This window comes from Trichoplax adhaerens, genomic scaffold (genome assembly GCF_000150275.1).
Source record: "Trichoplax adhaerens TRIADscaffold_2 genomic scaffold, whole genome shotgun sequence".
In the NCBI taxonomy this organism is placed as follows: Eukaryota; Metazoa; Placozoa; class Uniplacotomia; order Trichoplacea; family Trichoplacidae; genus Trichoplax; species Trichoplax adhaerens.
This window is the reverse complement of record NW_002060944.1, coordinates 931978-947980: the sequence shown is the minus strand read 5'-3', so window position 1 is coordinate 947980 and position 16003 is coordinate 931978. Positions and strand designations below refer to the sequence as shown.

General features: G+C 32.5%; 3 protein-coding genes across 3 annotated transcripts; 2 read left to right on the top strand and 1 right to left on the bottom strand.

Annotated features, from left to right (window-relative positions):
* Positions 1-427: 427 nt before the first annotated feature.
* TRIADDRAFT_20550 (uncharacterized protein) lies at positions 428-2952 on the top strand (the record flags this gene model as incomplete). The annotated part of the gene is made up of 8 exons (XM_002109719.1): positions 428-687; positions 880-962; positions 1077-1242; positions 1419-1473; positions 1605-1860; positions 2023-2282; positions 2390-2579; positions 2732-2952. 8 exons carry the CDS (start codon positions 428-430, stop codon positions 2950-2952), a joined length of 1491 nt encoding a protein of 496 aa, XP_002109755.1.
* Positions 2953-5241: 2289 nt separating this feature from the next.
* Positions 5242-6983, top strand: TRIADDRAFT_21486 (uncharacterized protein; the record flags this gene model as incomplete). Its single annotated transcript, XM_002109718.1, has 7 exons — positions 5242-5290; positions 5507-5652; positions 6078-6175; positions 6278-6358; positions 6469-6581; positions 6681-6796; positions 6864-6983. Coding segments are annotated over 7 exons (723 nt in total), but the record flags the coding sequence as incomplete, so codon positions are not given.
* Positions 6984-8311: 1328 nt separating this feature from the next.
* Positions 8312-11053, bottom strand: TRIADDRAFT_20807 (uncharacterized protein; the record flags this gene model as incomplete). Its single annotated transcript, XM_002109143.1, has 11 exons — positions 8312-8470; positions 8559-8636; positions 8715-8909; positions 9003-9134; positions 9211-9375; positions 9513-9614; positions 9721-9840; positions 9971-10117; positions 10200-10366; positions 10619-10735; positions 10894-11053. The coding sequence occupies 11 exons, from the start codon at positions 11051-11053 to the stop codon at positions 8312-8314; spliced, it is 1542 nt and encodes a 513-aa protein (XP_002109179.1).
* Positions 11054-16003: the final 4950 nt, after the last annotated feature.

Sequence of the window (16003 nt, the reverse complement as noted above, 5' to 3'; positions counted from 1 at the left end):
ATATTTACTAACTGACTGTCTGCTTGTGAATTGCTGCCAAATTGAAAGTGTTACATGGCATTTCTTTTCGGCTACTTGGCTATCCTAGAATTGGATCAAGTCCTTTAGACTATTATAAACGAATATTAACTGCTTCAGAACGTTTATAGCTATTATTTTTCCATTAAGTTACAGATTGGCTGCAGAAAGAATATCAAATTCTTGGACTGAATAGAGTAATATTTTATCCTAGCTTGATTTGAACTTTACTATAGATTGCCACCAACTTTAATAAATTACTGGACGAGATAGTCATGTTGATGCTTCAAAGTTTTCAAACTTATTGATAGATTATTGTCTATATTATAAGATTCGTAAAACTGCATTAAATCTTTCAAGTTCTGGCGTAGCTTTCTGAAGTTGAGTCCGTAAAAACAAAAGTCAAATCATGAATATCAAGCAAAGTATCTTAGAATTTCGTAAAGTTGGATGGTATCCATTTTACGTACTCATTATATTATTGCTGGCATATCTACTAAATCAACTTGATCGCTATGCTATTGGTGTTACGTCCATTTATATTGCTCAAGATATGCATTGGGGTGATAAAGGCTGCCTACTTAATACATCCTATAGCGAAGCCCAAGTTGGAAATATATCATGTGAAATCATCAATAAAACTCTAACAGCTCATCAAATGGAATCAATGTAAGTGAAAAGATTATTATTTTTATTACGATATGCTTATATCCAGGGTGAAGATTCTTCCGTTTATACTGATTTCAATTTTTTGTAACAAGGATTTTGTTAGCGAGTATTAATACAGATCGATGCAATACAAGTTTATGATTAATCTACCAGTATTTCTATACCTACACTTAGGTGTGACAGTAAAGTTAGCCATCTTGGTGAACATGTCTGTATGTATAATTATAATGGACAAGGAGTGTTATTCGAATTACTAGCTGGACCAGCATTTATAGGTAATGGTCTTATTTTCGATATATACATGTATATAATATCACTTTAACAACCACAGGTGTTTAAATGACGTTTGACGGTGAATAACTTTTCTTCTCATCATATTCTGATTGTAGTTGTGTATACATTTGCTGGAATTCCTTTAGCAGCAACTGGAGACATGACTAATCGTCGTAATCTCCTTGCTGGCTGTTTACTTTTTTGGAGTACTATGACATTCATTACTGGATTTACTCAAAAATACTGGCAGCTTTTATTGCTTCGCTTTGCCGTTGGTATTGGGTAATAAACAGTATTTCTAGCATGTTTAATAGATTGTGATGGATAACGTAGTTGAATAGAGTTATGATTAATCTATTAAAACTGTAGGCACAAGATTCTATTAACGTCATTACGTTACAAAATGCTACTATGCCATTATGCTATTTAGTAGTCTAATGGCGTATTTTATTATATAGGGAAGCAGGCTGCACACCGTTTGCCACAAGTATTATTGCAGATTATTTTCCTTCTGTAAGTCAACGCTATAGCCTATAACTCCATAATATAGTAAAGCTTACTTCAAGACATCAAAAATATCTTAATATACCTTGAAAATAGCACATCAATAACTTATGCTACAATACGCCATATTTTTGGATTAGAGCCTTCGCGCAGCTGCCATTGGCATATATAATTGGGGAATCTATACGGGCTATAGTTTATCTTTTACCTTAGGCGATTATGTCGTTAAAGCAAATATTTTAAATCAGGGATGGCGATGGGTATATTGGTTTGCTGCAATTCCTGGCTTCGTCATTGCAATTGTTATATTTGCTACAGTCAGAGAACCTCCCAAAACTAATAGGGATGCGTCATTAAATACGCCAAAGGGGTTTTCATGGATACGTATTAAAGCTGGTATGTTTGTGGCTTCATGCCTTTTAACTTAATGAAGAGAATCTATTGCTTATCAAATTCGTTTTATGAATATAAGATAGCACATGACTAACAATAGTTTGAATAACTTTTTGATGGATTTCTAATATCTTATTTTATCTACTACGGTAATACCTATAATAGCCATCGCTCCATTCAAAAATTATACTTTATTATGCCTTGTCATTGCTGGATCGATTAGAAATGCTGCCGGCTACGTATGGGCTTATAATACAAAACCTTTCTTTAATCAGTATTATCCACGTGTGTTGGTTGCGGATTATCTCACTTGGATTCCTTTAGTTGCTGGTTCTTTAGGATCATTATTAGGTGGTGTAATTTCAGATCGTTTAGTTACATCTTATGGTTTGAAAGCCCGTATATGGGTACTAATAGCTAGCCAGGTACTCAATCTAGATCATTTTTCAAATAGATAAGTTTGAACACAATTCATATTTCCTTGCACACTCTTACAGTTATTCTGGTATTTGATATAATTACAATATTATAGGTGTGCTCTGCACCTTTTGCTCTCATGGCTTTACTACTTCCACCACCAGCTGCATTTATTATGCTAATTCCCAATAATTTAATTGGAGAAATGTGGATTGGTGTTACCCTGACTGTGGTTGTCGAGATTGTACCTGGTAATATTCGAACTTCAGCAATAGCAATCTATCTATTCATCATCACTAATATCGGTAAGAGAAATTGAATAGGATATTCTTGAATGAATGATGCTTGCTCAATAACAAGTACACTTCAGTGTATACTCTCATAATTGATTAATTATAAATTATTAATTACTAACAAACTTATGTTTAATTTACGTATTTGTGGAAATATACTGTAGGAGGTTTAATGCCATTATTGGTGCCACCCCTGACAGCCATTTCCAATTTACGGACTGCTTTAATAGTGCTATTTCCGATGTTGTATCTTGTAAGTTCTGGATTATTTCTGGTAGCATACTTCGTCCATAAACTCACCACAACGAATCAAGAATCAGGCTCAACAACTGCTAATAACGATACCCAGCGGCTTATTACCGACAGTAAGTGTATAATATTTTAAATAATATGCGAAATATTCACTAGTAAAGGTAGATGTATACCGTGATAGAAAGACTGTTAATGGATTTTAATTTTAATCGTAAGAGTATATGCTGGTTGTAACGAAGTTGATATTATTGCTTAACAGGCTTTGGCGGTAACCCCGATGGTAGCCAAATTGCAGATAGTAATGTAACGGCATAAATCATGAATGAAGAGATGGATTCTTTTACGTAATTTTATTTGAAGAAAGAGCTTATATTGCGAATTATAATCGACAATATTTGATAATGCAGTATAGATATTAGTACACTAGTTTTCTATCGTCATGAAATCAAAACCACCTTAACTGAATGTAATTTTTGCTCAGATCCTATTTGTAAAATAATAGATACGCTATCTAACCTGAAATGTATTATAACCTGATCTTTTCGCTAATGGCTAAGTTTAATGATTCTATGCATTGAGTGGAATGCAATTTGGTCTGTTTTTATGATCAATAATTTGCGTTTTCTACGTTACATCTATTCAATGTTTAATTGATAAATGATAAAACAGCAGCTCATTAAAGTGGTTGCAACAGCGTCAGTTATGAGCTACGTGGACGATCTAAATGATATGCAGTGTAATGTATTTAATGCTCTGTATTTTTATATTATGCAATTCCTAGAGAATCCAAGTACTAAAAGGTAGCTATAAAAAATTGTTATGTGTTGTTCTCGTACTTCCGTTGCAAATCAACACTAAAATTGTTATTTTTACAATGTAATATACATGCTATAGATCTAGCTAGTTAACAACTGTTGTCTTTAGCGTTATTACTGCTCGTTCTCTATAAAAGGTTATGGATTGATTTCCAATTTTGAGCAGTCAATTAGGTTGAAATTCTCTAGGTAAATAAATCCAGATGGATGACGAGAGTTCTTGATCCTTTCTGTTGCACATTAACTTTGTTAACTTTCTACTTACAGTAGTACAGTACTGTACATTACACAAATGTGCAGACCAATTGCATGCAGCTTTAACTTCAACTAAAGCTATGAGAGACAGTTGCAACTTGTGACTATCATTGTGAAATTGCACCATCTATAGTACGCTCTTGCCTTCCGTTCACATGAGCTAATGGAAACGAGAAACGGCCCTTATTATTGTAATCAAATTCAAGAAATTAGTCAGCTTGCTACTGCTAGTAACTCGCGTAAGCGTATAACCAACCATTGCACCATTTGCAGACAATCATGAGAGGTAGTGTTGACGTCAATAGTTCTATTTTTCTACGGCGTGAACACGGAGGTAACGACTATCTCCTATCATCCATATTCACTACTACAGCATTAGAAATTCTGACAAATTGTATTCCATAGATACTCTTAAACTGTTTCCTGCAGCAGAGTTAATTCACCAAGAAGAATTCCATCATCGTCGTTGCCAGGCATTTCTAGCAGCTTGAAAGTGTTCCAATCGTCCGGATGTCTGTAGCGAGTTTGCTGTCATCGTCGTTTGACGGTATATTGTTGTTGGTAGACTAGAGTGCTTACTACGGTACTATACTGTATCATACATGCGTAAAATTCCATAGGAAACAGTTGAAAGGAGAGCGTAATTCAAGTGGAGTTAGTAAAATCAGCCAATCACTACCAAGTTGCTTCTATCCGGTCACCAACATGGCTGCTAATCTGGCTTGTATTCGCAGCATCACAAGCAGATTTGCATCATGTTGGCAGCGTCGCTACCAGTTTATCCGCCGAGTACACCAAACGGAAATTACCTTTGCCAATAATCTACGAGGTAATTTACTTTTTATGCTTGTCTCTTCGTTTAATCTTGGATTATTATACCATATGCATCGACCTCGATGGTTATCTTCAAATGGGAAATCGGATGCCTGATGGCCTCAGAATTGCTCATGGTGTCGATTAGTGTCGATGTATGATGTAGAAATAATTTGCATTGGTTGGGATTGAGTTGGATTAGTAAACATTAAATTGGTATTAGTTTTCATACTATGGATGATACACGCGTTACTGTAGCTAGTGTGGAATAAATCGTCCGCTTCAATCTCTACTCTATCCTCTTTCTACGATACTGCATGGACTAAAGTCGTGTTCGTCTCTTTTTCGCTGATAGAAATGGACATTTAGTACTGGTGCTATCGTCCAAAATAGGACACAATTTACAAATTAGATATCAGTATTGGTAATAGGCATATGTAACAATTGGTATCCATGAAAATAGATGATTTAGATACTTTGTAACATGGCAACTATTCAGTATTTTTAGCTGTATTTAACCATGATACTTTGGTATTGAAACAGATATCAAAAGATTTTATAAGAATGTGACGATAGAAACAATTCAAGGTAAGAGGGCTAAAACGAAATAATAACGATTTGATTAGGTTAATTGTATCATCGAATACCGTTAATTAGCTATATTTGTGCTGTAATGGAATAAAATGTTGTAGTGCGTGAAAAAAGAGAACAAATGATCAACATTCATCAATTGCGACGCTTCTAAGACCGACAGTACGATATCTGCCATTCTAACAGTAGATACTATGCTACTTTTATTTTTAGGAGGATTTTTGATTAAATTAGATTCTAAGCCATTGAAAACTCGCAATGGGCAACAGTTGATTGTGCCGAATGAATTACTAGCAGTAGCAGTTGCTACAGAGTGGGCGGTACAAGGAAAAAAGATTGCTCCACATAATATGCCTTTGGTAAGGTTGCAATAGTATAGCTAGTTGCATCCAACGATGCTCTCAGATCATTAGAACTGAAAGCTATTTTTTATTGATGGATATTTAAGTCAATAGTTTTTCTGAATTAGAGATACAAATGCCTTAGATTTGCTACAGTTTTACTGCCGATCTAAACTAAAGCTAATGCAATCTCGCAGCTAGACCTCATCGGATCAATTAATTCGTAAATAAGATTTATCTATTCGATTTATACATGTAGACGTTGAACTTTATCTATTTCTCCTACGTCTTAGTCATGCCGTTACCTTAAATCTCTTATTAACTATTTATCTATTGGCTATAATTTGGATAGTATTACCTTAAAAATAATTTGAATAATTAAACTGCTATCAACTAACTATGCTGTACTTGCATATTATTGATGTAACCGTTATTTTGGACAGACGGTAATGTGTAATGGAGCTCTAGATCGACCTCGTAACGATAATTTAAGAGTTGAAACAGCACAAATCATGGAATATTTAGCCACAGACACTATATGGTAAATGCACGTTTTGAAATTGGAATGCAACTTGGTTGATTATTGTTTAGACATGCTGAATTTTAATCGGTCTTGTATGGATGCGTACTATAACCACTTTAGCATACGCGCAACTGAACCTAATGACCTTGTTGCTGTCCAAAATCATTATTGGAATCCTTTACTTGACTGGATGAATGATAGGTAAGCTATAACATAGTTTAAACTTATTTTGGTACAGTTACATTCGCGATTATCGCAATTACATTCTCTTGACATGCGATTTCTTTCATACTTTTGCTCATTCTAAATAGATTTCAGGTACGGTTATCTTGTAGTACTAGTTTTACTGGTGCTGATCATTCTCCAGCTGTCAAGAATGCTATTCAAGACGAAGTATCGCGCCTAGATGCTTGGTCACTAACCGGTATGGATACTATTGCTAATCTCTTGGATTGTTCAGCTTGCGCATATGTTATAAATGAAATGGACTGCTATTATACGTATTATACTTTCCTATTTTTAGGCTTAACTGTGCTCGTTGAAAGCTTAAAGTCACTTGTTATTGCATTGGCAGTTACTAATCGCCATATAACTATTGATGAAGCAGTTGATTTAGCAAGATTAGAAGTAAACTATCAAGTATGTGATGACAGTGACAAACTATGTTAATTGACAACTACTGACTGATATTTATGAAATATTGTAGACTGCTAAGTGGGGAAATGTGGAATGGGCACACGACTTGGAGGTTTCTGAATTAAAGTCAAAAACTGCTGCAGCTGCAATCTTTTACCAATGTAGCCAAAATGTTACGGTCATTGATTAAATTTGCATACCAAATGAACTTTAAAAGCATAACTATGGTTGTGTTGCTAATATCTCAACTGGAAATTTCATTTACTTTGGCGAATGCTGCTTGAAAGCATCAAGAACTTGAGGAAAAACTTCCGTTTGAAAGATTTACAATCAATTGTGAATAATGACCACCTAATTTGATAGTTTCTTCAAATGCTGTTACACAAGTGTAATAGGGCTGTACTTGAATTAGATATAGAAAAAGACATTTCTTTATATTGTAATGTGTATATCCTTATGTTGCGTAACTGACTTTTTATGCCTTGAATAGATGTGATAATAGCAATTCTGTTCATAAGTTCGTCACCTCAATATTGCAAATAAATAATTACTGGCTAGTTGGTTCTTGATAACAGGACATACTGCAGGCTTATTTGAAATATAAATGTATTAATTGTCATAGTTGCCTGGAATTAATTGTAGGTGCAAACATTAAAAGCATCCTAACACTATACAGTGGAACGATACGAATCTTATCTAGTGATACCAATATTGACTGGTGCAAGTCATAACATTAATGCCAGTACATTCTCGTTAAAAGTGATAGCTCTGTGCGATAATTTATCTACTAGTATAACCATGATAATAGTATCGTGATTTAAACAAGCTTTTGCCTACAGATTATACAATAATAAGAAATATAGCAAAAGAACGTGATAACCGTCCGTAATAGAATTTCCACTAACAAATACTAATACATTGGATATCATAACAGTAGATTACATTCATCAGATTCTACTATTAACTAAATCTAGCCATTCTTCAGGTTATCCGCACCTTGAAATAAACTAGATCAATAAATTCTTAAGTAATTCTTCTTAATACAGAAGTATTCCCCCATTTTACAATGCTTCACTACAACTAAGTGCATAATTTGATCAGTAACGGTGATATTGTAACCATCGCTCTTCAAAATGGCTCGACTATTGATACCAATAATTTAAGACATTTATAGATAGTAATGGCTATTGTAATAATTTTATATATAAACACAAAGGTATTGTTTGCTTACAAGTTCAGAAATTTAATGTTACCTCTTAATCAGAAAATAGGTAGAAATAGACCTAAAGGTGTTTACATTATTTACCATGAGATGTACAGTTTCATATTTTTTGATGATAACGAGAGCATCATCCACTAGAATATATATAAACACTGATAATTACATTCTAAAAGCGTTCCTTTATACATTTCTGATATTTATTTCAATGTGAGAAAAAATGATCATATTATGATTTTATCTTAAAAGTTAACAAGATCGATAGTAGCCATAACTAATGCATTCAAGAGTAAACAATATTACATTTGTGACTCAATACTATCAATTTCATCACGATAGTGATCAATAAGATGTGTCACTTCTAAAACTCGTGAACGATTGCGCTTAACTTCGTCTTCATGAACTTGATCAGTCATATTTCGCATCCAATTATTAACACGCGTAACCATATCATCTTCCTAATTACATTATGATGTTTGCCGCAATAATAAAAAGCGTTTGTTAATATCTAAGTATGAAACCTTAATTTAATTATTATCTGCTAACCTTATTGTCAATTTTAACAAGATGTGCATCGTGTGAGGCAGTTACTGCATTAGTAATTGTATCTTTATCCACAAATAACTGTAATGAAAACATATAAAGTCATTCTTATTTACTCAATATTTAGATATAGCCAATCGTTTGTCAAGATAACATTACCACTCTTAAGTCATCGGGTAATTCTTCTTCCAATTCATTTTTTACTAATTTCTCTAGCGTTTCTAATGCGATTTCTGTTGCTCTTTCAAAGTGCTGATTCTCAATATCACGACATTGAGCAAATAGAGCTTGAATATGTTCTATAAATGCTGCCACCATTTCAGCCATGTTTCTTTCAAATTCTTTTATTGTATCCTATATAGTATTTCGGATTACATACGAAGGCATATATTTAATGACTACATCAAGCCTAAGCCATAGCCTAATACAGTTTCTAAAACAACTCACCTCCAACTGATCAACAAGTTGCATTTCCAGTCCCATTAAATCATTCCACAGAGATTGTACTTTATCACTTAATTCTTGCAATTTAGCTTCTACAACTTGTACGTCCCTCGTAAGCATAATATCATCGAAAGTCTATAGGGTATTATCAATTATTACAAAATTTATTCACTATTTTGAAAAGAAAATAAGATATAAGAACATAACCTACCGCTTTCTTAAATTCTTCAAAAATATTAATAGCATCTATTCCTATGCATCTATTTTCGTTTTTAGCATCATTTAGTGCACTAAAGAAGTGGTTACATTCTTCTTCACGTTTATTGTGTTCTTTTAACCCAAACTGAAAGATTTCTTTACATAATTCCACAAATTTCTCTTTATAATTATGATAAATTAAGGAATATAATATCCTTACAGTACGGATGCAGATGTATTATATGTATTTACGTTAACATTATACTAGCATTATATTTCACACTAGCTATTTATGTTAGGATATCCCTCGGTTACATCCGCTAAGCCAGGGAGATAACTTAATTTGCTGGCTTCAGGATCATCAGCTACCATCTGATCAAATAATTCCGGACCATCCAAGTACTCTACGTACGCTCTCTAAAATTCATTAATAAATCATAAATTATATCCATTTTTATGAATTACTCCATGCAATTGTGCTTACCTACTTTACTCATTATGTATGCTAAATTATTAGATTTACCTTTTCCTTTTGTAGTCTTTCCTCAATAGCCTTTTCCTTAATCATTTTATTTTCTAGCTCTCTTTCTTCTTGCTCCAATTCTACGATAGAGAATTCATATTGATCCCGTGCTTGGTGTCTCTACAAAGCATTAAATAGGAAAACGTTATAAAATAGTGAGATTTTTACGCGCAATAATAGGTAGAAAAAAAATCTGAAACTTTATCTCATTCAATAAACTTTGACTTATTTTAATACGTTAGAAACTTACTAGTGATTCATCCACTAATCTATAATCCAGGTAAATTACTGAGGGCAAGTGAGCAATAATGTAGCTTTTATAATTGTCGTCTTCCGAGAATGGGTTACCACTCAGATTGATAGTACGCAAATTCTTAAAGCGCCGTAGGTATGCAATCTAATAAATATATTTCACAGAAATGAGATTTTAATTTTCTCAATCGATGACTACGTATCACTTGAAATAAGTTACTACTGACGTTCTCTAATGATTTTAATAGATTATTTCCAAATGAGACAACTTGCAATTCCTTCAATGCATCCATATTTTCAATACGTGCGATTCGATTACTGAATAAGGTTAAATCAGTTAATTGAGTGAGTTTATCCAAGCCCTCAATAATTTCGATATTATTGAAGGAAAGATCTATATTCAGGTATAATAAAAATGGTAAAGATTACTCACCTTTCAAAATTATGTTTATCAAAAGACATCTAGCAAGTATTATAAGTATTAATCACTGAATTTTTAATCTGCTAATGGCATAAATCTTGACAATGCTATTGTCACAGAGCAAAAATGATGACGGTAGGATTGCCGATCCAAGATGTTTGTTCTACAGTATCTATGAACCAAACACTTTATTTTATTTAAATGCTTATGTATAACGGTACCAACCTAGCCATTTTAGATTTACTAAAGTGTTAAGGCCTTCAATTTTTTCGATAATGTTGTTATCCAGTTGAAGCCTGACCAGGTTAGTAAAACTCCATAAATTATCAATTTTCAGTATATCTATCAATCGATAATGGCATAGGAATTATGATTAAGAAACGAAACTCTATTTTACGCAATTTCTTATTTCTAATCAACCATCGTATTGTGATGTATGACAAAATTAAAGTTAAACTATTTCGATATTTATACTATTTCAACTGTTTTCTTAAGCTTACTCTTGAAATCCAATCGTAGATGTAACACTTCGTTAAAGTCAATCCCTTCTTGATTTGCAATACGTCCAGCTTCATCCTTTGGACCTTGCTCTTCCACGCATTGTTTTAGCATTTGCTCGTCAATGACGGCTGGTTCGATGGTATCATATAACTTACTCATGTCTATTTAATGGATGAAAGTTATTTGAACTACCAAAGAGATAGACGAATCAATCCAGCAATTATTTTCGGCCGGTTTCTCTGCAATTAGATGTAGTTGGAGATGAATTGTGCAACGTACAATCTTATTAATTGCTTCCTAAGACTCAAACGGTTGTTTTGTCGTATTATAACAGCTTTTAGCGTTACTGGATAGTCAGTAGAGTTGTCTATAAGCGAATTAAAGTGGTCAACAACTACTAGTCGCAATTTATTGCAGTCAAGGGGAATTTTTCGAATCTGCAAGCCGCAGCCGTTTCTAAGGCTTGTTGCTAGGATCCTCACGCGTGCGCAAATGATCGAGGGATGGGTGGTTTGTGTTACAGTATACTGTACAATACATCTATCACAGACATTGGTTCCAGTATAACAACGTGAAGCCACTTTGGTATCAAGTTTTGGTATTTATAAGCTCAAGAGATTCCGTCCGTCTGCGTTTTTAGCGGGCAAGCTCAGTCTAATCGAGGGTACAGTATCAAACAGCCCGCGTGATCAACTATTATACGTCATAACTTTGGCAACTTCCAATTACTAATTTATCTCTAGTAATCTCATTTCTAAATATATTACTTAATATTTTGGTAACTGGTAGGTTTTCATTAGTTTGATGCAGTTCGTCATAATAACTACTATTGGTTTACTCGTAAAGCTTATTCTTTTGAAAAATAGATAGTCTCATTACGGAGTATTTCAATTTCAAAATAGCGTAATCGACTTAAAAATTGTCATTTTTTTGTGGCGATTTTAGCCTCATTCTTAAATACATATAATGTAACAATTAGATTATATATAATTTATCGTTTATTTGATATGCTTAGCTCTAATATTAGCTTTACCCTCCTTGTAAAGCCTAAATTGTTGAAAGTTTACTAATTTTTTAGTTTTTTGACAGGAGCATTACTACTTCAAAGTAGCAGAATTGGAGTAATTTGTATTATTACATGCTGAATTTAATACTAATTGCATTACCTTCCAATGAGAATACTCTGTCTTAAAAGAAAGTAATTGCCAACTTTATCTGTTGTAAAAAATATTATCTATCAGTTTGGTTGAAGACTCCAATCTCGAAGCGAAAGATATTTTCACGGTAGTCTCATAAAGATGATATATATATATAACATATGTTTTATATATATATATGGTAGCTCTCATAGAAATGAGGTAAACTGAACGAAAAAAATGCACTTTTAATGGTTAATCAAGCCACTTTAAAATCAATGTGTTCCGCAATAAAAGAATTAAATTCGCTGCATTTTAGATCTTATAGAGTAGCAATATTATATAGAAGCTCTCATGGAAATATGAAGTGAACAGTACGAAAAATATACATGTAACGGTTGATCATGCTACTTTGAAATCAACGTGTTCCATAATAGAAAGAGTAAATTCGCTGTATTTTCGATTTTACAAGAGCAGTGATGCTATATTTATAGTTAGCTAATTCAAGCTAACAAGTGATGATAATTATCAAAATATTCTACTATACACATAAAAATGGGCTGAAGCGAGATGTTATCGTTTTGGGTATGAAACATGCTAAGGTATACCCGGTGTACTTTATAACATCTCATTCAGCTATTTTGATACTCCAACCACAATTAGACATGATTTACAGCCGTATCAAAGTAGAGATAGACAGGCCACCTAATGTCAGCATTAGGTGCTCAGAATAGCTTGAACTATTATATAGGGGAAATTAATTAATCATAGACTACATCGAAGGCGCACGGAATATGTATACGTTACATCTTAGTAAAGTTGCTTTATCAGCATTACGATTGACTATTTGCCAGCGAGTTTAGGTTAAGTAGGCAGCTATTTTGATTTGCTAATTTTGTTATTTTTAGCTACATTATACGATAAATTATTAATAATCTGATCTTGAAAGTTGGAATAGAAAATTGAAGTTTACGCAACAATATGATCGAAATCTGCAGTTTAAGCCTATAATTATGGGTAACTTTATTAGTTATTTAGGCTCTAATATTGGGATAAGCAACAACAATTCTATACGCAGTACTCAGGGCTATACCTTGATCTTATCATTGAATGTACTTATTTTTCTACGCTGGCCTCAATTAGTTGAATTTTACGAAATATTATTGGCATTTTAATTGCAAAAATGAAAGCAATGTGATAGATTAAGCTGCGACTTAAAGCCTTGTCACTGCATATTTTACGGCAATTAATAGCAATGGATCAATATTTCTGCCTTCGGTTTAAAGTTTGCAATCTTCATATAATATTTCATTTGAATAAATGGATACATTATACTTATATCATCTAATCTACAATATCGGTATGGTAATTATTAGCCTTAAAGAAATATATCTTAGACTATAACTTAATCGTCTTGCCTGTGAATATCTTTGCTAATGTACGCGTATTCTGCAGTAGATACTAGATATTGCATAAATGATCTTCGGTTTTAGTAACCTAATATCCCTTATAGCAGTTACTTGTCTATAGAAAATGGCTAACTCTTAGAACTAACGGTAACACTAGTACGGTACATTTTATCTTTTAGGGCTATAAACTTGAATAGTTATATTATTACTTTTCAAGGATTATAGTCGGGCTATGATTAATAGCCTTCCTATACTGCACTATTCTGCAATAATTGATTAGATAGCGGGTCAATAGTTCCTGTTTACATCTCTTGATAGTTCTATAGTTATAGTTAGAAATTGCATAAATGCAGATCAAATCTTAATATATTCTGCTTTAACCTTATGAATCGAATTAGTCATGTTGTTATTTTCCAGGAATTACTGACAGGGCTATGAGTAATCTTTTGAACTCTGTTATACATTGAACAACAAATCTTTTCAATTACGCTTTGGGAATAAAAGCTAGCTTTAGTATTATTATCGGGGAATTATTAGCTGTGCTATGACTAAACCTCTTAGTCTCATTATATATTCAAATATTTCAATTATAGTGCAATTATATGGCTAAGTCATCCATTAGCACTTGTCATCTTTTGTTATTGCTTCAATAACAATATATCTGGCATGAATAGATATAAAAATCCGAAGGTTTATCACCTCTGGCTATGAACTGGAAGTAATATTCAGTTCGCTATAAAGTTTAGAGACAATATAGAATTGAAAAACTGAATAGGTGATTATTATTGATGACCTCCAGTATCTAATATTTGTCACGTATTTATGAATAAGCAAGTCAGGAAGGTCATGATCATTCAGTAGGCAAACAAGTAAGCACAATGTAGAATCGATATTCAGGTTGAAGAATGAATGTTAGTGTATAATTATTGTACTTAATTGATATTCGGAGAAAAATATAGCCAAACTAGTGGTCGATTATGTCCTAATAGCTTATCGTTAGGGCACTTACTTATACTATTAGCACCTTTATATGATTACTGTAGTAGCCGTGTACATTTAGTATGGGAACATTCCAACTGAGTAAAAATGCTATTAGACTAAAAATACTCCTTCAGGACTCTAAAATTTACATTATCCAATCACAGACCCGTCATTAACAATTTCATATAATTCTGTGCGCGTGATACATGTTTATATTTTTTGAAATATTACGCATATAATGATTATATTTGAATTCAAATCAGTCGATAATAGTGAGTTTGAACTACTATTATCGACTATTTCGAGAAAGACATACTATACTGTTTGTGTTATTACCACCAGTATCGTTAAAGGATGCTACCTATAGACAATGTGATGAAGTGTAGTTATAAATACTTGCAATGGAAGCTAAATTATAAAGATTGTACTTATATCATATTATATAGCAAAGCAATTTTTTATTAACCTATTCTGAAATATGGTATGACCTTCATAATTTAAACTTAAAACTATATTAAAAGTTAAAAAAGACGTAAGTATTTCAAAATGTATACACATAGTATAATATAATATCCTAAAGTACGGTAATGGTAAGCTAAAATATTTTATGGATATTTACTGCTGGAAATAGTGCATAATTTATGTGCTATTTATTACAATAGTAATCTCTGGTTCATTTAACGAATATAATCTATAGACATCAAATTAAAGTACTATTGTAAGACTTTCAGATCGAAGGGGAGAGAAATGTCTCTGCGCGATAAGGCCATGAAAATTAATTTATTCGAATCTACTCAGCAACATATTATATTCTCTATAGCACGAGTCTAAAGCTGTTCGTTAAATGGAGAGAAATGCGCATGGTTTAATATATTTATCGTATCAAAATTCAAGGTTTAGAGTCTAAATTTCTACAATTTGAACCTAAATAATAATGATCCAATGAAATAAGTAGGGAAATGTGAACCCTAATACTGTGACAATAAACAAATAAGGCATGGATGACTACAATCATTTAATTTATTATAAGTTTTCGAATTCAATAAAATAAGCATCCTATATAAATTATCGTTGATCAAGTCATCTGATATTATCAATGTCTTTTCAATTTATTTGTTTCTATCTAGCCAAGATGACGGACCTTTTCTACTTTATTATCGGTAAACATGATATTCTTGGTGTAATAATTATGTTCAAATTAAATTCAAAAACAATTTGTTGACACCTAAAATTAAACATTCACTCCATTATGTAACAACAAAAGTGGTAAATGTAAAATCAGAGAATAGAATCTTGTCAGTATATTTTTTAGGTCAATATGTTATGTAGCGAAATTACTGTATCTGATTGGTTTAGGTGAATAAAATTAAAGATAGTTAACTTAAATATACCGGACTAGAATCATAGACATTACTTTTCCAAAAATATTATATAAAGTTAATTTAGACCATTGCTGAGCTTTGGTATATTTATGAAATTACAATTACATAACTGCTAACAGCATGAGTTGGAATAATAATACATCAATTTGTATGAACAAGTAATATAGTAATCCGGAAGTACGCGTATAATTCTAACGTTAT